At 32.7% G+C, this 24,952-nt stretch overlaps 1 protein-coding gene across 1 annotated transcript; it reads left to right on the forward strand.

Moving 5' to 3' along the window:
• The first annotated feature begins 7,845 nt into the window (after positions 1-7,845).
• LOC134697321 (torsin-1A-like) lies at positions 7,846-24,669 on the forward strand. Its single transcript, XM_063559524.1, has 5 exons — positions 7,846-8,138; positions 11,990-12,255; positions 17,568-17,743; positions 18,893-19,020; positions 20,914-24,669. The coding sequence occupies exons 1-5, from the start codon at positions 7,946-7,948 to the stop codon at positions 21,180-21,182; spliced, it is 1,032 nt and encodes a 343-aa protein (XP_063415594.1). The 5' UTR covers positions 7,846-7,945; the 3' UTR covers positions 21,183-24,669.
• Positions 24,670-24,952: the final 283 nt, after the last annotated feature.

Here is a 24,952-nt window from a genome sequence, read left to right on the forward strand (position 1 = left end):
AAGAATTCAAGATAATAAACCAAAAACGGCAAAATTTCCTTGAAAATTACCAATTCGGGGCAGCAACCCAACAACAGAATGTCGGATTCATCTGAAAATATCAGTGCATATAGATCTTGACTTGATTTTCAATTTAACCCCAGTCTAAATTGCTCTAAATGCTTTTGTTTCAGATTTATAAGCCAAAATCTACAATTTACCCCTATGTTCTATTTTTAGCCATGACGACAATCTTGGTTGGTTGGCAGGGTCACCGTCCGTGGCGCACACATTTTTAAAACTAAATACCTAAATAATGATTGTGGCCAAGTATGGTAGAATTTGGACCAGCACTTTTAAAGGAGAAGATTTTTGTAAAAGATTACAAAAAAATACGAAAAATTGGTAAGAAATGACTAAAGGGCAATAATTCCTTAAGGGGTCAACTGACCATTTTAGTCTTATTGACTTATTTGTAGATCTTACTTTGCTGAACATTATTGCTGTTTACAGTTTATCTCTATCTATAATTATATTCAAGATAGTAGCCAAAAAACGGTATAATTTTCTCAAAATTGCCAATTCAGGGGCAGCAACCCAACAACCGGTTGTCCGATTCGTCTGAAAATTTCATGACAAATAGATCTTGACCTGATAAAAATTTTACTCCCCGTCAGATTTGATCTAAATGCTTTGGTTTCAGAGTTATAAGTCAACATCTACATTTTACCCCTATGTTCTATTTTAGCCATGGTGGCCATCTTGGTTAGTTGGCCGGGTCACGTCACACATTTTTTTTAAACTAGATACCCCAATAATGATTGTGGCCAAGTTGGTTTAATTTGGCCTAGTAGTTTCAGAGGCGAAACTTTTTGTAAAAGTTAACGACGACGGACGACGACGACGACGACGGACCCCCCGACGCAAAGTTATGAGAAAAGCTCACAAGACCCTCCGGGCCAGGTGAGCTAAAAACGAGTCTCTTGTGGAGAGTTGTCTTATTTACAATCATATCACATCTTCTTTTTTTATATAGCATAATGTAAACAAATCAAAAGAAAAAAAAACAGGCTTCGTAATATATCTTTAAAAAAAATACATTTATCAGACGACTATTTCAACGAAACGGAAAAATCTTTTGACAAGCCGTTATATCCCCTTTGCAATACTCTGAAAAGGAATCCTTTCAATGTTTGGCACGTTCTTCACGAAAGCAAACCCCAAGAGTGACTGCATTGTGAATAGAAATATGGTCACTTGGTCTTTTTCCGGTCGGCCTTTAAACGCTTGCCGAAGTGGAGCCTCCGTTTAGCCGTGCGAGATGTATCAAGTTCGCAGTAACGTGCGCGGTCAGAATGGGGACGTTGAATCCGATGTCTCGTGTAAAGAGAGTGCCACGCCCTTTGCACGTTACGAACCCTTGCAACAACTCTTTGAGGGGTTCGTAGGTGGCCTGTTGCAAGGCAAAATTTTTGTCCCTATCCAATATACCCTCATGTCCTGTGGCAGTTCAAATTTCTCCGACCATCATCCCAGATGGCCTCTATTGTGACAATACCTACCTACACATGTATTGTATTTATTGTGAACTTGTTCTCGTCCTGAATATGCATGAAATATTTGCCATTGGACGTTAAGCAACCAACAATCAATCAATCAATCCACGAAAACATTGTACAATTATACAGTGGGATTTCCAGTGACACTAGAACAATAGAAAAGTCACTCTTCTTATGAAAGAGATAGAAAAGGTCTAAAAACAGGAGAGACAATTTACGCATAAAACCCGATATGCATAGGGATGAATATCTCTTAAAACACAAAACCATTATATAACTTTTATACAACCACTATAAATAAAGTATATGTTAAAGCTAAATGTGTTAATATATGAATTTTTAATTGCCAAACATGCTGTTAATTGAACAACCTATTGTTCAACATAGGGGTGTGTAAAAACTGCCACATTTGACTGCATTTTTTTCTTTTTTTTTTTTTTAAATATATATCAAACCTTAATAATGTAGCTTTCTGGGTATCCAATTTTTAACGTGTTCTGAAATGTAGTTTCGTCACAAGAATTTTTCAAAGTTGTGTCATTTTGTCTATATGAATGTCGGTAAATTCGTATGATCGAGCACACCGACAAGTATATCGTTGGGACAACTCGATATAATGTAATCAATATACGTGAAAGATTACCTAATGTGAAGTTTATCAAAATCATCATAAAATAATTGATCAACACATTATGTTTGAACAACATGAGTCCTTCAATATAAGATTTAAAGGTGCATATCATTTACATTCAACGTTTTTATTGGATCTTTTTTTTTACTACAATGTAACCTCGAGGTTCAACGTTGATAGTAAAATAAATCCCAGAAATTTTTTGAATGATATTGTAAATGATATGAACCTTCGAATTCTTATAACATCGGAATAGAAAATATGTGATCCGAATTAACCATGCACGTGTGTTACAGAAGATTATGAACTTTTATGATGTACAGGGGGTAAGGGTTTTTCTTAAACAATATTATGATCCCAAATTTGATGAATTTTGTTGGCAATACTTTAATATACACACTACATATAAAAAAGTATATATTAAATCTCAATGTATTATTATTAGGAAAAATGTTTGACTCTGTAAAAAAAATCTTCCCCTCCCCCGTATTGCATGTAATGGTTTAAACCTAAAGGATTCGCACTAACTGCCTAAAAGGGGTCCGCTCCAGTCTTGAATCAGTGATTTTGTATATCATAAACAAAATATTGTCTCACACTGAAAGGGGCAGCCGGGCAACATGCACAGCCCGGATTGTCAAAACAACTAAGATTTACAAAAATGATTACAAACAAAAACCATCAGTTGGACAATCTTACTGGGTCTTACTGGAATCTGATTATCTCTACTGATAAATAATGCAACACTAATGACACATTTAAGTTTTGGAATGATTTTATTCACAAAGAATGTTTCTCATTGGTATACATTTCTATGCTCTTGTCTTTTCAGAGTTTATATTTGAAATTAAAAATTGCTGCATGAAAGACACTAGCTCCACATTCCTATGCATATGATTTAATATGTATGAGAATCATTCCATAAAATATCCGTTTGATATCCTTTCAATGCATGACACTGTCTAGTGGTTTTTCTGCCACATTTACAAGGAAAACCTGGCTAAACTTGTGCTAAATCAAGCACTTGAATCTTACATCGCTATTGATGTTAAGCAATTATTTAAAGGGCCATCCGGAACTGTTGGGTTTTATGACAGTCTTCCTTCCATACACACCATCGCTGCAAAATAATTTGAACATTCAATTAGATGTTATAATATTATTTGGCAATCCAAAGAGAACCTGAAAACATCAGACCACAATAAACAGAGACCCCCAAAAAAGCTAATTTTACTTTACAATGAAAAAGAAATTAGTTACATGTCAAATCATCTTTTGGCTGTAGACAAAAAAATAAATAAAATCTAAATTTCGTAGCATTTTACCCCCCCCCCCCTTTTTTTAACTGAATTTGTTCAAGGTATGGTGGTTTTACCCCTTTTCAGATTTCAGTATGTCATGTTGTATATCTTTTATAAATTAGATGAATTTCTAGCAAGTTTCTACGATATTCTTTATCATTTGACAAAATACTATGCATCTGAATTAAATTGTTTACTATTTGAAAAAGCGCGCCTTCTTTTACTTTAATTTACTTCCCTTTATTTCACATAGCAACAAATATTAAAAACTGCCACATTTGACTGCATATCAATTTTTTTTCCCAAAAAAAATATATGTCAAGCAGCATAATTAACTTTACAAATTGGGAGAAAATCAAGATGTTCCGACTATAGGTTAGTATTAAAAAAAAATAATGAAAGGTTGGCATGATTCCAGGTTTGAACCCTGACGACACTTAAAATCGAAAATTCACTTATTTACCTATCATATGAAGATACGATGATGTGATAAACTTAGCAATTAATCATTTACCTGGTGCATTATCATATTCACATTACGTTGACACGTCTCAGTTCGTCTGTGTTAGCTCATTTCAAGCTCATAAACAATGTACACCATTTTCCGCTATCCTTTACCGATTACCTCTAGTCAGAAGAGCCCACTGTTTACAGGGGCGATAATATTTTGTCACCAGTTCACGCACTGTATAGCCTTGTATAAGGTCGATAATTATAGATTATCGTTGATCATCTTGAGCAACGAGATTGATTTTCTCGCTTGAGCTGGTACAGCGAAAGTGAGAAAAGCAATCGAGTTAACGTTGAGATGACCAATGATAATCTATTTATCGCTATTTTACCTATGACGACGTTGTCAATTTCATCATGTTCATGTCAATTTCGTTAGCAACGTCACGTGGCCTCCTTAGTTTCTAGTGATAATTATTCCATCTCAAGCGAGTAGCATGATATGAAAAATATCACAAAAACAGGTCAAACGAAAAATGCACAAAATAGCGATAAAAGGATATATTGACCATGTGGACCTGAAAGAAGTTTATTGACCGAGGACGAAGTCCGAATTCGATATATAATCTTTGGGTCGATATATCCTGTATTGACCTCATACGAAAGCTATATTTGTTATATTAATAATTTCCGACCATATTTGTATCAAAATTGTCATTTAATTTTGATGATGGAATTTTATAGATATCATATTGTCTCCTTGACAATAACAAAATATTAGTTGCTATTTCAAATTGACAATTGTATGTATTTGAAGATTATTTTCGTTGTTTCAAAACGTTTAAGATCGTTTAACAATATCCTGAAATTCATTACATGCCGTCACAAAGTATATCGGTTTTCAGATAAAATTATTCTAAAAATATGCTTTTTGCTGTGCATATCGATTGGCTTTTTGCTATCCGCCGTTTTCTCTCTACCTTTGAAAATATAGTTTAATATGTACTTTTCCTAAAAGAATCAAATTTGTTAAAATATATACGAACTAATAATATTAAAAAATTCAACATTTCCTCCTATATAACAAGTGATGAAAAAAAAAAGTTTTCGGGGTTTTGGGTAATATTAGTTCACTGGTTTGAAATGTTTCTCTTCGAATGAATTCCTCACGTACGGTCTACCAACATGAATTTATATTTCTGTTTGCTGGTTTTGTCAGTAGAACAATGTCATGCGCAGTGGCGGATTCAGGGGGGGGCGTAGTGGGCGTACGCCCCCCCCCCCCCTTGCTTGGACTTTTTTTTTGTACAATGATTAATCAGACTAGACTTCGTGAACTTTGCCATTTCCCGATTATTTAATTTTTATACGACAATTCTTTACTGATCTTTACTTATAAAGATATTTTTCGCTGGTATTTACTGATTGTCAAAGTCATGTGATATGCTATGGTGGAGTTGACCAGTGCGTTGAAAAAACGGCACTTGGTCAATTTTAAATTCAAATTACAGTAATACACATTGCTTAGGCTGAGGATGTCATGACAATCAGGAAACCTTCAAAGCGATACAGGATTGAGCAAGAACGAATTGACTTCTATTTCACTATTCCACCAAACAGAAAGTAATAGTAAAATTAAGAAATAATTCTTTCATGCCATGCTCTATGCTCATTTTAACATGGGTAGGCATTATATTTGTTAATATCTTAATACCGAGCGTTAGCGAGGTATTAAATGTTTACAAATATAATGCCTACCCATGTTAAAATGAGCATAGAGCATGGCATGATAGAATTATTTCGATTCTAATAGGAATATTTTGAACTTTTGTACTTCGAGACGGACCTATAGTAGACGCTCGAAATGTCGCCATTTTGATTTGATGAACAAAAACCCCATAGAAAAATCATCAGTTTATCAATAAAAAAGAACAGAAACATTTAAACTTACTTTTAGAATGTTTTTATTTTATTTCCTAGCGAGCAACACCAACACAAATGTCCATTTTGATCTCTGGCGTTGTTCAAAATTCCTCTGACGTTGCTTTTTCAATTGTGACGTCAATCACGTGCAGCCCATGTTCTATTCTAATTAGAACATGGCTTTGTACCCAAACCTAAAGAAGCACGTCATATTAGAATACTCTATAGACTATTACACTCTCATGGAAAAAAAGTTCAACAATATTCATGATATTATTTACCTACGAAAACATGTTAAACCCCAAATGCCCAAGCTTATTTTATAAATATTAAAGTTGAATAATGACCCCCTGTCACCCCGCCGCATTTTTGCGCCTGTCCCAAGTCACTAAGCGTCTGGGTTTGTTAGTCTTGTATTATTTTATTTTTAGTTTCTTGTGTAAAATTTGGAAATTATAATGGCGTTCATTATCACTGAACTAGTATATATTTGTTTAGGGGCCAGCTGAAGGAGGCCTCCGACTGCGGGAATTTCTCGCTACATTCGTGACCTTCTGCTGTTGTTTTTTCTATGGTCGGGTTGTTGTCTCTTTGACACATTCCCTATTTCCATTCTCAATTTTTGTAAAAGCTCTACAAAAATTTTAGTCTCAGGGAACGAACCATTGGATTTGAGGAGGCAGTCTGAGATATTTGAGAGAGAAAAATTGACTCTGATTCTTGCCTTAATCAAAAATTCTGGCCGTATATGGATTGAAACAATAGTCTTGCCCACGTTTTTGCTATTAAAAACGAAAATTTCAAACAAAATTATTTAGCTTGAAATGAACATGACTGAACAAAAACGGGCGTATTATTTTGTGGCCGGGGTTTGCATGTCTGACTGGAATGTCTGTTTCGCCGGACTTATATATATTGAATATTTTTTTCAAGACCAGACTGTAACCTGCCTGCTGGATGTGACCTTTATGTTTCCATTTGTCGACCGTCATTCATAACTTCATTGTAATTTCAGATACTTTCGTAGTCTTTGGTTTTGGAACCCCTCACTTCGGCTCTCTAAGTTATGTTGGGTGAAACATATCAATCAAACATTTTGATAAAAACTGCTTGTTTGTCTTTTTTAACTCATGCATCGGTCGTATTTTAAATTTCATCGAATTTCCATGTCTATTTTTTACTGACGAGTCTTGCGTCAAATATATCAGTAGTACATAGCTTTGGATCAATACTATCATTTTATTATAGACAATTAATAGGGAGAATATACAGCCGATAAAACATGTCCATCCCTTACACTTTACAGCAACTATAAAATATACATGCCCCAAGCCATGAACCGTTTAAATAGTGCATATTACTTATTTCATGTTTTTTTTGCCCAAAAAAGGTCCCAAAATTTTTTCGCCTAGCTCCGCTCGGCAAAATTGAAAAAATTCGCCCCCCTTTCCAAAATCCTGGATCCGCCCCTGATGCGTATTCTTCATTATCATACAGCTTTTAATGTAATTTTCTCGATAAACAAATAAAAACGTACAAAACAGCGTATATCAAATGCATTTCCATTTTAAATAACAGAACTATTTGAAAATGTTCAATTGTTTCGGAATAACTTTAATCAGTGCTGTTTTTTTAAGTTATTACCAATGTAACCTCTCAGATGTAACCAAAGAAACATTAATTTGTTACTATCCAATTTGATTTGAACATGATGAATTAGGAAGCGATTTTGTCGGATGGATAGGGTTTTGCACAGTGTTGCTTGAGATGTTTGTCCAAGTTATGTTAGACTGGAATCTGCTTGTAGTAATCTACAATCAAACACAGTAACTCGAATAATTCAAGCCCTTTCCGTGTCCGATTTTCTCCCACACGTAGCCTCCGTAGATCAGCGGAATATAACGACTGAATTATTCGGGTTACAAACACAGATAATAAATAGAAAGTGTAACACGGATATTCGGGGCCGTCCGAGAAGATTTAACTATTAGCACAATTTCGGTATTTCCGCTTTCATTTTCGAAAAGCTCGTCATCTAAAAATATTTTTTTCTAATTTAGTCTTATTATGTCATTTTTTACCTGGAAGAATCTGTCATCATTATGAAGGTTAAGCTGCTGTATGCATTAACTTATATTTTCATTTTCTTGACAACTTGTCACGCCATAGAACCTATCTCTGGTGTCGCTACAGTTGCAGCTGGAGTTTCAGCTGTTTTTTTGGCTAGCTTTAGAGCAATTAAGTGTCAGTTTAAAGAGTGCTGTACAAAGAGATGGATAAATTTAAATGCTACAGGTAAAGATAAAGTCAATGAAAAAAATAACACCCTACTAAGGCCATGGAAAAATAATTGATGGTTTCCCCTCGACCTAGTCTGAGATTACTCTGACGTCCAACGGCTGTTATGCCAGACAAGCTGGGGCCGTGGGACGTCAGAGCTCGTTCCATATCAAAAAGTGGATATTTGCCCACCCAAAATGGTAGTCAGAGATTACTCTGACGCGACGGCTGTTTAGCCAGACAAGCTAGGGCTGTGGGACGTCGGAGCTCGCCCCTGAACAAAAAGTGGGTATTTGCCCACCCAAAATAGATACGCTACTTCCTCGCTTCTGGAGTCGACTGAGGGCCTTGGAATTATATAAATCGGGCATCAATCTCTTCAGTTTTCATTTATCTCTTCATTTATCACCTACCTGCCAAACCTTTAATTTTCTATATATTTTAACATTTTTCACAGAGACCCATGATTTCTCCATTTTTGCCTTTCATTTTTAAAGATTATCACATGACCAATGGAAACAGTGCAAATGACCATAATGTAACACCTCGTTCATTTACGCTGTAAGTTACCTAAATGTCCGAGAGCTGCCGATTGTTATCCTGGTCAGAACTAAATGCTAGCTATATATAGTTACCGATCTCCTGTAAAGGAGGTGAAAAAACGTCGTTGCTTCTAAATGTTAAACATCGTTTTCCTATGAAGGAGGTAACAAAATTTAAATATTTCGTATATATATAATAATGTTTTGCTAAATGAGAAACTATAAGTACTTCTATTTTGCTTTTCTGACAAGTTAAATTCTGTTTCGAACGTCACAGAAAGTTATATTTTAATTAGATAATGTTTAATTTCACATTTTGTAAATTTCATAAACTGTGACATATTTTACATGTTTTACAGTTAATTGGTTAATTTTTGTGAGTACAGATATTACGTAAATCTATCAGATTGATATAATACATGTAATACATGTCTTAAGAGAATTGATTAATATACGTTGTTATTTAATGTAATATTATATTACAGGGTTTCTTTTGATGCTTCATTGAATAATAAAACTATCCAGAACCCTATACATGTACATAGTCTACTATTATTTACGTCCAGATAGTGCGACTACACTTGCATTATACATGTTATACATCAATTGGTCTAAATCATTTGTGTAAATTACCAATATACCTCAATTGGTGGATTATACATCAATTGAGGTATAATCCACCAATTAGTGGTTATTCCTGCCCTGATTAAGTTGTCCTCATATCTTGACTTACATCTAGGAATTGACAATGAAGGTTGGTTGAAAACAAAACTTTATGACAAAAGAGATGATTTCAGCTTTCCATTTGTGAACTTTCCATTTCTAAGTAGCAACATTCCAGCAGCACCTGCATACAGGGTATATATCTCCCAATTGATACAATATTCCTGTGCTGCATTTCCTATCATGATTTTCTTGATAGAGGGTTGCTGCTCACAAGGAAGCTATTAAACCAAGTGTTCCAAATGGTGAAGTTGAAATCATCCCTTCGTAAATTTTACGGACGCCATCACGAGTTGGTTGAGGGTTATGGATAACTGTTTCACAAATGATATCGAATATGTTCCTTACATCTTATCTACAATCCCCTTCCCTTTCATGAATGTGACCTACCAAATTAGACTATTTACCAGATTTGTTATCACATAAGCAACACGACAGGTGCCACATGTGGAGCAGGATTTGCTTACCCTTCTGGAGCACCTGAGATCACCTTTAGTCCTTGGTAGGATCGTGTTGCTTATTCTTTAGTTTTCTATGTTGTGTCATGTGTACATTTGTTTGTCTGTTTGTCTTTTTCATTTTTAGCCATGGCATTGTCAGGTTTGTTTTTATTTATGAGTTTGTCTTTACCTTTGGCATGTTTGGTATCTTTGGTCCCTCTATTATTACAGTTTTCCTGTAATAGTCCGATTTTTGGACAAAAATTACAGTTACAATTAATAGGCTATTTGTTCATGTTGTTACAAATCTACGTTCATTAACTAGCCAGAACAGTCATGATAGTTCTTCCATTATCATTCTTAAAATTTGTGAAGCTTCATTTTTTTATTTGAATCATGTAAGATCAAGCACATGAATGGTGTATCAGGTCTGTTCATGCCAAATACAGTTTTGCAACCTACATTATCCCCATCCCACCTTGCACATGTTGCATGTTCACCCCTGAGGGGGATACTACCCTAGGTTCATTCGCAACCTACTCTTTCATTTGTCTTTCATGATGTTTGCACCCAATTTTAAATCATATTCCAATGTTCCAGTTGAATTATTAGAAAATTATGATTGTTGTTTTAACTTGCTTTGACAAAAATGTTTGATGTAAATACATGTACTGCATATATTTAGCTTTGTGTAAATAAATTAGAGCATTGAAGATTTGAAATGAAAAACACGAAGTTTAACTGTTTATTAAACAGCTAATATAAAAAAGAAGATGTGGTGTGATTGCCAATGAGACAACTATCCACAAAAGACCAAAATGACACAAACATAAACAGTTATAGGTTACCGTAAGGGCTTAGCAAGGCCGTACGGTAACCTATAATTGTTTATGTTTGTGTCATTTTGGTCTTTTGTGGATAGTTGTCTCATTGGCAATCATACCACATGACCATGTTGACAAAATGTTAGAGCTCCCTTTTAATATTTTGAAACTGATTTTTTTTTAATTAATGCAATACACTCAGCATGCTAACCAAAACATGATTTTCTCTATCTGTTTTCTTATTTCTGTACTCAGTCACAACTTTTGACTTTCACTTGTCAAATTAAGATTTATAAATTTAAAAAAAAAATTGTCAGAATCTCACTTTGCATGTCCATGATCATGATGATGGACACTATCATCATGATCATGACTATACCTTGTTCAAAACATGATTAAGATTTATTCAACACATGTGCGCAGTACATAAAAAAAAGTGTTGTCTGAATCTCATTTTATTTTGAAACAATGAAAACAAAAATATTTGGGTGCAAAGGTGAACTGGTGTAAGGGGTTGAACATGAACAGGTAAACATGTTTTTAGTTGAATGCATCCCGATTCCATTAATGTTCACAACTTATAGTCTCCCTTTAGCTGGCAGTAAAACCCTTGCCAAAGTGGGGTGTCTGTTTGGCTGTGCAAATATATATATCAAGTGCCAAACCAAGTCCAGCATGTCCAGTCAGAATTACATGTAGGAATTAAAATCTGATGCCTCTTGTATAAAGTACTGTGCTCTTACAAGTTCAGAACCCTTGCAACAACCCTTTGAGGCCACCCGAGGGTTCTGTAGATGACTGGTTGCAAAGCCAAATTTCTGTCCATATCCAATATAGTGAATATATCCAAATTTTTCCTACCTTCATCTCGGACAGTTTCTATTGTCATGATTGTAAGACCAACCTATTGAAATTATTGCTAATATGTTCTCATCCTGAACATGCAAAAAATATTTTCTGCTGGACACTAAATAACCAACAATCTATCAGGACTACAAAATGTATCAGTTTAAAACAATATCTTTATTTTTTTATCAATTAAAAGGAATTCTGAATAAATAATGTAAGAAACAAGTCTTTGTTAAAAATGTTGATTTCATTTTTAAAATATCTGATGGAACAAATTTAATTTCTGACCAATTATCCTTGATCATGTTAATTATAACAATATCACCTCTCTTTTTCCCAGTTTTTACATGCTTTTTGCTGTTATTTTTGGAAACTATACCTTGCAGAAGTCTGCATCTTTTACCATGTTTACTAATATATATGATATGTTTATGTGTAGCAAAATATTTGTAGCAAATAATAATTTGAAAATGATTTTGTTCTTTCAGAACTATCCACCAGTCTTAAAAATCAAGTTTATGGACAACATCTGGTTATAAAAGCTGTAGTACGTCACATCAAGGCCCATTTATCAAACAATGATCCTTCCAAAGCTCTAGCTCTGTCATTCCATGGAGGAACAGGTACAGGGAAGAATTATGTCAGCAAAATTATCGCTGATCATTTATACAAGGAGGGAATGAAGAGTGGATTTGTTCATATGATTGCTTCAACTAAAGAATTTCCACATGCTGATATGGTTCCTCTTTATAAGGTAAACACATTTTGTAGTGTATTATAGTACATAATAGGTGTTTATGGTCTCTAGCATTAACCTTTCACACTGAAATACATGGCATGCTAAAGGAAGTCTGTATGCTGTAAAAATATAAAAAAAAATGTTTTAGGTCTTCAACTTATAAACTGTTATGAAACTTATACCCAATGCTTATTACCAAATAGCTCAGATCAAGATTCAATTTTGGTGGCTTAAATTTTACTGTTCTACAGTTATGCCCCTTTACAATTGGAAAACATTGCTAAATTTTTCATTTCTGTTCTCTCACCTTAGTTTGCCTCGACCAAATGTTATAAAACTTATACACAATTCTAAATACCACAAAACACAAGTTTTAATTTTGATGGTGTCACTTTTACCTTTCTAGAGTTATGCCATCTTACAAATTAAAAAATTGCTGATTTTTTTGTTTCGATTCCCTTATAACCATTGCTTACTTAAGTTTGCCTCAACCAAATGTTATTAAGGTAGATCTTAAGTATACACTTTTTGAGACAGAATTTTCTTATAATTTGCCAAAATGAAGGTTTTATAATATAATATAAGAAAACAAAAAGAAAAAAAGGTGTCACTGAACTTAATTTCTTGCTGCAAGTAAAAATAACAAAAAATCTTAATTAGTCCAGTATAAATTGTTTACTAAAAGAGTTATCTCCACTAAAATGACTCATTAGAAAAATGATTTTAAAAACAAAAACAATTGATATTTGTTTAAATATTTTGAATAATTCAATAGATCACCATGATCACCATTAAGGCATGTAAGGCATTTTTATAAATAAACAATATATCCATTAAATCGCAAATTTGTCTCCAAATTTGCAGATTTGGGCAAATAACTACACCGATTTCGCACTGTGATTGTACAAACGAAGATGGTGGTATACCATCAATCTTCCTTAAACTTATACACAATTCTTTCTTATTACCACAAAACTCCGATCAAGTAAAAATTTAGGTAGCTGCACTTTAACAGTTCTTGAGTTATATCCCTTTTTACTGTTACGTCCAAGAGGGGGCATCTGTGTCCCATTGACCCATTCACCATTTATTGTTTTTAAAGGCAGTGCTTTAAGGCCTGACTTTTAAGTCATGAGGTACATCTTTTCATACGCGACATCCAAAAAATCTATCTAGGGGGTCTTTTGGCCAGAAATAGATCCGTAAATGTTCAATTTTCTCCTTTCCTTTTCATTGTATGATATGGTTTTTGTTTATTTCATTTACATTGGGAAATAAAGAAAAGATCGGTGTGTATTGTTCGTTTTAAAAAACTTGTTATAAATGTGTATTTTGCATTAAAAGCAGTCAACCTGATTACAAACTATCATTTATATTTGTATTCCGTGTGGAAAGAGGTCGGGTCAATTTCGAGTGTTAACTTGCATCTAAAGATTTTTTAATAAGTTCAGACGTTGATATAACAATAAAAGGTCGATTGAACATGATTGATATTGCATTTTCTATAATTCAAAGCGGAATTGGGGTTATGAACGAGATACATTTTGTACTGTAAGCGTTTTCAATTTCGTTAGTTATGTATGTTGTGTACGTATTATCCTGGTTCCCGCTACTACGTTCCGGGAATTAGCTATTTGATATATGTGTAACATTCCGATCCGGTACCAGTCAATCTACGCGTGTATGTGTGTATGACACAGTACGTTCTAGTTGCTGTTGGGAGAATTTTGATTAAATTCCAAATGCTCATAGAATAAGAAATATAATCTAAACCGAATTATGTACCTCCTTCTGAGTAATTTATTGCAATATAAATATAAATCCCTTTTGACAAGAGAAATCTCACTTTTGTCAGAAATATTGTTTTTCACATGTGCAACTTAGGTAATCACGTGTGGCGGTCATATTGGTTTGTTTACAAATTCGTGAAGAAGCCACTAGAACTATGACCTAATCATTGATAGTCTTCCAAAAACGTTAACTTTATGCAATACTATTTTATCAATCATGATTATTTTCATAAATTTAAATTTGATTATTTAAGGAAATAAAATTATAACAATTACGATTTTAGATTAGAGATTCTACATAGACATGCTTTGATCTATTTATAGCCAAATTAGTTTACCTGTGTGAAAATGTAAATAATGGATATTAATTTGTTTACTAAACAAGTAAAGACAAACTATGGATGGAAGATGATAATTCACATAAATATTTCAGGACATTTGATTTATTTTAAAGAATATAGGATTTAAAAACTGCAAGTGCAAACAAATTTAATCATTACATAATCAGATAATCAGCTGATAATTTTTTACGCAAACATCGCAAACATCTTGGTGATGTAACTGATAAAAACCACTTCATCAATCCTCCAGCCCTTTCACATATTAAGCAATAGATGTACTTATTATTGTAGAATATTCAATGAATATAGATTCATCCGGTAATCGGATATTTGTAGCTGAGTATTTTGGGGTACAAGTCAAATCGGCACCCATAGAAAAATCAATGCGGCACTTGGTTAAATCGGCATCTAGTCAATCCGGCATCCACTAATATTTGATATAATATATGGGACTGAGACTATTATGCTAATTTATTGACATAATACTTGTTGTAACATATAATATTTTTGTATGCAATTAAATCATTTAAAGGACTATGTACTATTCTTACACAAATAAATAAACCCTGGTCAGCTAGCTACGTGTTCATCTTTTCTACCGATTTAATAACTAGAATCATGCAAACAGACTTAAGAAAAAGGCATGTAAGTTCATTATACAAATATGACACTTTTTCTAGACAATCCAGATCGTGCAAAATACTTTGCTAAAAATTGTTATGATTAAAATTGTTGTTGCGCACTAAAAAAACACTTGGGAACTTTCAAAAGTTGTTGGGTATTTATGTAACAAGTCTTACCATCTTTATGTCCCATTTATGGGCATTATGTTTTCTGGTCTCTCTGTTCCTTCCTGCTTCAGGTTGAAGTTCATGGTCGAGGTATTTTTTTATGAAGTTGAAATCCAATCAACTCGAAACTCAGTAGACATGTGTTCCTTATGATATAATCTTTCTAATTTTACTGCCAAATTAAAGATTTTACATAATTTTCACAGTCCACTGAACATAGAAAATGATTGTACGGATGGGAAATCCATGACTTATGACACATTCTTGTTTGAAGAAAAAAACAACATCATAACGATAATGGAACAAAGCAGCCTGTGTTATATAGTGGGGCTGTTTTTATGGTAATTCTGTCACAGAATAGAAGTTCCTTCATAATATAAGTTCCAAATGGTAAAACTATTCTGGAATATTTATTTGTATTGTAGTCCTGTAATATTATGTTGTCATTTCAATGTTATATTTAACTGTGCCATTAAAGTGCGAGGTTTGGCATGCCATAAAACCAGGTTCAACCCACCACTTTTATTCCCCTTTAAAAGTGTCCTGTACCAAGTCAGGAAGATGGTCATTGTTATATTATTGTTCGTTTCTCTGTGTGTTGCATTTTAACGTTGAGTCGTTTGCGTTTTCTCTTATTTTTGAGATATTGAGATAAGATGTGGCAAGGTACTTCTCTATCCCAAATTCATGTATTTGGTTTTCATGTTATATTTGTTATTCTCGTGGTGTTTTGTCTGATGCTTGGTCCGTTTCTGTGTGTGTTGCGTTTCGGTGTTGTGTTGTTGTTTTCCTCTTATATTTAATGCGTTTCGCTCTGTTTTGGTTTGTTACCCCAATTTTGTTTTTTGTCCATGGATTTATGAGTTTTGAACAGCGGTATACTACTGTTGCCTTTATTTCCACAGGAAGAAATAATACAATAAATGTTCCTAACGGAATAAATAGTATAGAATATTTTGTTCCAACAGGTACAGGTATTATGACATTGTTTATAATAAAGTTTCCACTGGAACTTCTGTTAGGTGGAACAAATACACGTTGACACCTCCTCAGAGCAATCAGCTCTTTGATTTGTATATGGTGAGAGTCGTATACTAGATTTTATTTTTATATAAATAAATTTATATTGTGTAATTTAAGAATTTGTATTTTGCCAAAGGATGCATAAATGAAAGTGGTGCAATCCATTGTGCTTTGATATATAGATTTGAATTACAATTGTAAATGATATTGTAATGCATATAAAAATAAGGAGATATATTCATGATATTTAGTGAGTTTAGCAAACTTAAGTGCATAAGAAATGGTTTTTTTTACTTAACTAAGGCCGTTAGTTTTCTCGTTTGAATTGTTTTATATTGTCTTATCGGGGCCTTTTTTAGCTGACTATGCGGTATGGGCTTTGCTCATTGCTGAAGGCAGTACGGTGACCTATAGTTGTTAATGTTTGTGTCATTTTGGTCTTTTGTGGATAGTTGTCTCATTGGCAATCATACCACAGCTTCTTTTTTTTTTATATATATATATAAGCAGTTACAGGTACTACTGCACAATCTCCAACAATGAGAAAAACTTATACCGTAAAGAGAATTTCATAGATTTACAAGTAAGTTTTTTTTGCGTTGCATCATTTTCTTCTTGTCTTCATTGTTCATTTGCTTTGAGTTAAAAAGTATGGTCATAAAAAAAGTTGACATGTTACTATGCATATCTACCATTATGTTTCTGGATGTTCTTGCAATACACACAGTACATAACGGGGACTAGTCAGTCTTTGTGAACTACTTTTCATAGGATGGGAGTCATTGAATATGCGTATATAATCAATAGTTAAAAGACGTCTATTTATGTTAATAAGAAAAAGTTCTCCTAGGTCTTAAAAATGCATTTCGTGGCGAGGTACAGAAAATATTCTGAAACAGTAGACTATCAATATAGGTGAACTCTTAAATACTTTTAAAATACTTTTAAATACTTCAAACCACTTCTGTACTATGGAAGATAATGATATAACTTGACTAGAAATACACACAACCTGTAATTAACTGCCTTTACAGCGCTTTCGCGCTTTGATTATTTGTGTTTTTTTTTTGTTTTTTTTTTTAATTTAAGGGGGTGTGTTGGAGAGGGAGAATGTTTGAGATGCATATAAACCTTTAAAACTGAGTTAAATTCATTTGAAGTCCTTTGTGATGTACACTTTAAATATTGCCTATGTTATCAGACTTGCTGAAATGATGTACATTTGTATCATGATGATCAAGCTATTATGTATCCCTTTATCAATGTTTGTACAATTGCAATATAATGCAATGTTTTTCAGGATAACACATATAATGTTTAACCTTGATAACAATATAATATATAAGTATTTTGAAAATTACAAAACTTTTAATATTTTTCAGGATAAGCTGAGAGAACTTATAGAGACTAGTGTCACTAACTGTGAGAGATCTATGTTTATATTTGATGAGATAGATAAGATGCCACCAGGACTGATCGATACTATAAAACCATACCTGGATTATTATGATAATCTTAGTGGTATAAACTATAGAAAAGCTATCTTCATTTTTTTAAGGTAAGAGTTTGAATGGTACAGTGTAAGATAAACATTTTATATTTTTTAAATGATTAATCTATTATTTTTGGTTTTAAAAATATTTTTTTAGAAATGAGAAATTGTATGATTCCAATGAAGACATCTATCATTGTCTATCATGTTTATCCCTCAAAGATAAAAGGACAAAAAATATAAGTTTTAACCCTTAATTAACTAGGGTTTCCAGGTTTCCTGACAAAGGTTAAAGGTTCTCTGCAGAAAACCTGCCCGCATGTACAAATACAAACTGTCCACCATGAAAAACAGCAAAAAGTGTTAAAAGTGGCATTAAACACCAGCAATCAATCACTGCAAACTTGACTGTAAGTAAAATAGTCATCAATCATAAACTTGTGAATTCAGGTTTGGAAAAGATGAAATGTTTGTAAAAAATAAAAATTATTATAAGCAATAGGTCTAGTATATTCGGTGTATAGAAGGACTGTAAGGTGTACATGTCCAACTGGCAGATGTCATCTGACCTTGACCTCATTTTCATGCTTCAGTGGTTATAGTTAAGTTTTTGTGTTTTGGACTGTTTTTCTCATACATTATGCAATAGGTCTCCTATATTTGTTGTATGGAATGATTGTAAGGTGTACACGTATAGTGAGCAGATGTCATTTGACCTTGACCTCATTTTCATGGTTCAGTGGTCAAAGTTAAGTTTTTGAGTTATGGTCTTTTTATCTAATACCATATGCCATAATGCCATAGGTCAACTGATTTGGTGTAAGGAAATATTTTATGATCTATTTGTCAGTTGCACAGGTTTTATTTGACCTTGACCTCATTTTTACAGTTCATTGCTCAGTATGAAAATTTTGTGTTTTGGTCTGTTTTTCTTGAACTATAAACAATACATCAACTATATTTGTTGTATGGAAGAATTGTTAGCTATACATGTCTGCCTGGCATTGTTCATCTGACCTTGACCTCATTTTCATGGTCCATTGGTCAATGTTTTTAGTTATCTTGGTTAATTTTAAGTTATGTGACAGTTGTAATACAACCTTATTTTTAGGACTTTCAATATAATATTAATAAGTAAAGAAGGCGAGACATTTCAGCACGTGCACTCTTGTTTTGAAATATATACTGAAATCATAAATGTTTTCTATTCTATAGTAATACAGCAGGAACAGAGATACTACAGCAAACATTAAATTTCTGGCATGAAGGGAAAGACAGAGATTCAATAGAACTGAAGGATATGGAAAAGTTAGTCACAACCGCAGCTGTTAATACAAAAACAAGTATGTAAACATGGTAAAAGTTTTGTTATTAAAAAAATTAATTAAAATCTGAATTAACAGAAATATTTAAGGGCTGAGTTCAATGGGGAGATAATCATTATCAGAATGTGTGAAATATTTCAAGGTAACTTCCTTGCCTTTATCATAGGTCATTTTAGGCAAACTGACTGATTAAAACCAACTACCATTTCAATTATTCTATCCTGACCCTTTTAAGTTTAAATACTACATGTACTATGTAAATGTATGGTCAGCTATTATAACCCATATACTTTAATGTATGGAATTAAAACACACCTTACTAATTAAGGCAAAAAAAAGATGTGTTTCTAATAACATACTCCCCAAAAAATTGGGTTGGTACTTGGTAGATATGGATTTATTTTATTTTCCTCCAATATGAAGTTCTATGAACCATTATTCAAAAGCTTTTGAGTGTAAAGCTGTCATGATCATTTGTTAATCAGATTTAGGATTGGATTTCAACGACCAAATAGTAAGCACACCAGTCATAAGCCAGCTATATTTATGCTCCACCTATGATAGTAGAAGGGCATTATGTTTTCTGGTCTGTGCGTCAGTTTGTCTGTCTGTTTGTTTGTTCATCTGTCTGTTCGTTCATTCTTCCATCCGTGCTTTCGTTCGTCTGTCCCACTTCAGGTTAAAGTTTTTGGTTGAGATAGTGTAAGGTTCAGGTTAAAGTTTTTGATAAAGTTGAAGTCCAATTAACTTGAGACTTATTTCACATGTTCCCCATGATATGATCATCCTCATTTTACGTTTTAATGCCAAATTAGATTTTTACACCAAATTCACGGTCCACTGAACATAGAAATTGATAGTGGGAGTGAGGTATCCATGTACTGTGGACACATTCTTGTTATATATATTTATCAATTTACGGTCACTAAAACACTGTCATCAGTTTGAACAATTTTTTATGAAGTCCATTTAATCCCTTTTGTAGTCTTGACAAGCATACGTAATGTAAGTAATCTGAAAAAATAGATATTGGTTAGTATGATAAAAACTTCCAAGTTTTCCTGTACCAAGTCAGGAATATGACAGTTGTTATCCATTCGTTTGATGTGTTTGGACTTTTGATTTTGCCTTTTGATTTTGGATTTTCTTTTTTGAATTTTCCTCGGAGTTCGGTATTTTTGTGTTTTTACTTTTTCCTGTTTACTGGTACTCCTAGATAGCATATAAGCTGTGTCAGATAGAAATTAACCTTATGCAAGTGCACATATATATTTTTATGCATATGATTTTGACCCATTTTGGATCAATAAATTACAAAAAGGATGAATTTTGGTCTGTATTGAAAGGTTTGTTATCAACTCAATTTTTTAAATATTCACAGTCTTTGAAAAGCAATTGTTTTTTTAACTTTTCAACCCGAAATAAATAATCAGAATTATTTGTATTCATTTGCATAAGGTAAGATTTCTATTCGACGCAGCTCATATAATATTTACTGTATAAAATTATATCAAATTGTTTCAATCATTGATAATTTTTTGGACATTAGCAAAAAAGCTGGTGTTAAGATGAGAAATTCAGACTTGCATTATGGGTCCTTTATACAATGTTCTTAGCACTTTTCTTAAATAATTAATTCCACCAGGAATGCCATAATATAAACATTTAAAAAATATGGAAGTGTTTGATGCTTAAAATAACTTGGGGTTGAAAGACTAAAAAAGGACCTTTTAAAACAGAATATCAGAATTCATATAATGTCATCTTTTAAGGCGAGTATGAATCCTAGTTTGTTCACAATTATTTAATTTATCTAAGGCATATTTTATGAGTTTGAATGTTCCTTTGTTAGAATAGTTTGTTTTTTATCAGGTAAAATAATTTTATTAATTGTATACTTTTTATATTCAGGTGGTTTTTATCACAGTGATGTACTACTACGCCACATGATTACTGCCTATATTCCGTTTCTACCATTAGAGAGAAGGCATGTCCGTCAGTGTATTAAAGACTATTTACTGCTTAAGAAATATTACACTAATTATGGAGATATTAAAGACGATAAAGTGCGAGAGATTGCAGAACAATTACAGTATTTTCCTGAGGAAGAACAACTTTTTTCTACAACAGGATGTAAAAGAGTGCCAGAAAAGACTGGTTATGTTATGGAAGAGGACTGATTAACATGATTAACACAAAAACTGGTTGTGCATAATAATCCAATTGTTGATATATACTAGATAATAGGTTTATCATGTTTATGTCACTATGTATAAGTGCTAAAATTTTGTGTGTTTGAAACTATAACCATAATAACAAGAAACATAGGGCAGTGATATCATGGGTATTGTTCAATTTTTTAAGTTTGTTTTTGATCTGGCAGCAAATGAGAGGCATACTTCTTCTGTCATCATGATGATGGGTTTTTTTCTTTTGCTGGATAATAGACCAGAAAAAGTAAAATCATTAAATGAAAATAGCACTTTATATATTTTGTGCGTTTGGAGCATTTTTCTTGAATTAACTTTATCAGGAAAGCCCAAATCTTACATTTGAAATCCAAGGTAATATACATGTAGTAACTTATGATGTTTTATGACCAAAAAGAATCTAGATTAAAGCAACTTTGGCTGAGGTAGTTGGAACTTAGTTTCTAAATAGTTTCTTATTATATCCTATAAATGATTATGAGTGTCAGTAAATAAATATACAGCTAATAGGAATTTGTATATTTCCAACTGCCTATCATACTAGTCTATTATGTTTGATAAAATTCAATTAAGAAAATAAGTCTTTTCTTCTCCATCAGTCTCTCTCCCTTTATCTACTTAAACAATGTAAAAAGATTGAAGCAATGAGGTGTATTATTATTTAGTTCAGTTGTACAAGGTGATCAAACAAATATAATCAGTTATCATTTAATGAGATTGATAGTAGAATTAAGGGGGATTCAAGCAGTTTTCATTATCACAGAATTAGTCATCCTTAATTTCATGTCAAGATACTTTTACTTATTTTTTATGCATTGTGTGTTTGGTGCATTTTGTTTTAACTCCTTAATAACTTACTTAAGGGGTAATTATGTTAACATATTGCTATCAAATGCAAATTTCCCTTCATCACTTCATCATGTTCATAGTACGATATCCTTCCAGCATGTCCAGTGTTTTTTTAATCCAAGTTTATTAAAAAAAAAAAACAGCTATCAATAAAACAAGCTTTTAACAGAATAAAAAACTTCAAAATATTAAAATAACAATATATAATAACCGCATTGCTCTTATGCACAAAATGTAAATATTATCAAATGACATTATTTTTTCGTATTAAATAAATTATATGTTGTGATAGGCATGAGAGAACACAGACATAGTACTTGAGTTTGAATTTCGCGTGTTTAGCTTTTGTTGAAAATGTTTGCTAGAAAATATTCTGATCATGAATGCGTTTTTAAAATTTATAAGGGCATACAGTCACATGTATGCCTCTCTACAGCTCTGATGGATTGTTAGTCATGCCCGTTGTTTCACTAAACAATTCAAAATTTGGTGACTATGTGGAACGCATCTATCCCATCGAATTGGAGATAAAGGATACTACAGAGACAGTTAAGTCAGCTTCATATCTTGACTTACATCTAGAAATTGACAATGAGGGTCGGTTGAAGACAAAATTTACGACAAAAGAGATGATTTCAGCTTTCCAATTGTGAACTTTCCATTTTTAAGTAGCAACATTCCAGCAGCACCTGCATACGGGGTATATATCTCTCAATTGATACGATATTCCCGTGCTTGCATTTCCTATCATGATTTTCTTGATCAAGGGTTACTGCTCACAAGGAAGCTATTAAATCAAGAGTTCCAAATGGTGAAGTTGAAATCATCCCTTCGTAAATTTTACGGACGCCATCACGAGTTGGTTGACTGTTATGGAATAACTATTCCACAAATGATATCGGATATGTTCCTTACGTCGTAACTACAATCCCCTTCCCTTTCATGAATTTGACCTACCGAATTAGACTATTTACTGGATTTGTAATCACATAAGCAACACGACGGGTGACGCATGTGGAGCAGGATCTGCTTACCCTTCTGGAGCACCAGAGATCACCCCTAGTTTTTGGTGGGGTTCGTGTTGTTTATTCTTTAGTTTTCTATGTTGTGTCATGTGTACTATTGTTTTTCTGTTTGTCTTTTTCATTTTTAGCCATGGCGTTGTCAGTTTGTTTTAGATTAATGAGTTTGACTGTCCCTTTGGTATCTTTCGTCCCTCTTTTAGTTTTACTTTAAATTTTGTAAAATATTTAATAGAAAATCATAAATGGAAATTAATTTTCAGATGTATTTATGAAAAAATAAATGACATGTCCACTGAGTCTTGAGTGAAGTAGACCATCTAAAATAAAGGCCAATCTATGCCCAATCTCACCAAAGATGAATATGTATGACAAATTTGACTAGAGCTTAAGTGTACAAATATTGTATCATTGTATTATATTTTAAATGTGTATTAAGTTGTGTATACTGATTATCTGTGCTATGATCTCATTGATGTGTATTTCTACCATTTTATTTTCATGCTGATTTTATGTTTGATTTGGTTAATATATAATTATATACTTGTATAATAGTAGGATTGCACTTAAATTTCTGTTGTAAAGGTTATCTTCTTAAGTTATTGAGGTACAATATTAAAAAAAAAAGTGTTTCTGTCAAAAATTATTAATAAAATATACATATTATAAATTGATAGTACCTGAATAACGAAAGAAATTTTTAAAACTCAGGTTCGAACTTCATTGGCAAAGTTAAGATGTATTTGTCTATTCTGTTTTATGTCTTTTTCATGTTTTTTAAGACATATAACTCCTTATTTTCAACTTGTTTATGCATCCCTGGCTTTCAAAATGTTAAGGTTGAAATGAAATGAAGTTAAATCCAAACAAGTGCTGTATATTCACAAAATGAAACCAAAGCATTAAGAGCAAATCTAGAAGGGAGAAATTGTTTATCTGGTCAAGACCTATGTGTCCTGAAATTTTTAGACATATATGACAACCTGTTGTTTGGTTTCTGACCCTGAATTGGTAATTTTAAGGATATTTTGCAGTTTTCAGTTATTTTTATGAATTGAATATCATTATAGATAGAGATAAAATGTACACAGCACTAATGCTCAATAGAGTAAGATCAACAAATAAGTCAACATGGCCAAAATGGTCAATTGACCTCTCAAGCAGTTTTAATTGTCCTTTATAGTAATTTTTTGTAAATTTTTGTAATCTTGCAAACATGTTCTCCTTAATTATAACTGAGACAAACTTGTCCACAAATAAGCATTAGGGTATTTAGTTTTTTAAACATGTATCTGCTAACCCTGCTTGTCAACCAACATGGCTAAAATAGAAAATAGGGGAAAAAAGTACTTGTATCTCTGAAACTTAAGCAGAGTATAAAGGTTGCATTATTTCATGCATTTATTTTATAAAAAAAAAAATGGCATGTGAGCGACACAGGCTTCTTGGACTACTATAGAACTTTTTGTCCAAATTTGGGAAAGTAATTACTTTGTTTTGATATAGGTTTGACTTTTTTATGTTATATTATTTGTGATAATTTGCTGTAAGAAAGACATTGCAATTAAAGACTTCTATTGCTTAGTTATCTTCTTTACACATAAATAATTAATACATTCACGACTTGGTTGGCTCTCATGGAATAACTGTTTCACTGATGATATCGAATATGTTTCTTCTGTCGTACCTACAATCCTCTTCCCTTTTATGAATGTGACCTAACAAATTTGACTATTTACAGGGTTTGTTATAACATGAGCAGCACAACGGGTGCCTCATGTGAAACAGGATATGCTTACCCTTCCGGTATTATTTGTCTTTTTGTCTTTTATTTTTTTAGTCATGGCGTTGTCAGTTTATTTTCAATTT

The sequence above is a fragment of the Mytilus trossulus genome, chromosome 14 (assembly GCF_036588685.1).
Source record: "Mytilus trossulus isolate FHL-02 chromosome 14, PNRI_Mtr1.1.1.hap1, whole genome shotgun sequence".
In the NCBI taxonomy this organism is placed as follows: domain Eukaryota; kingdom Metazoa; phylum Mollusca; class Bivalvia; order Mytilida; family Mytilidae; genus Mytilus; species Mytilus trossulus.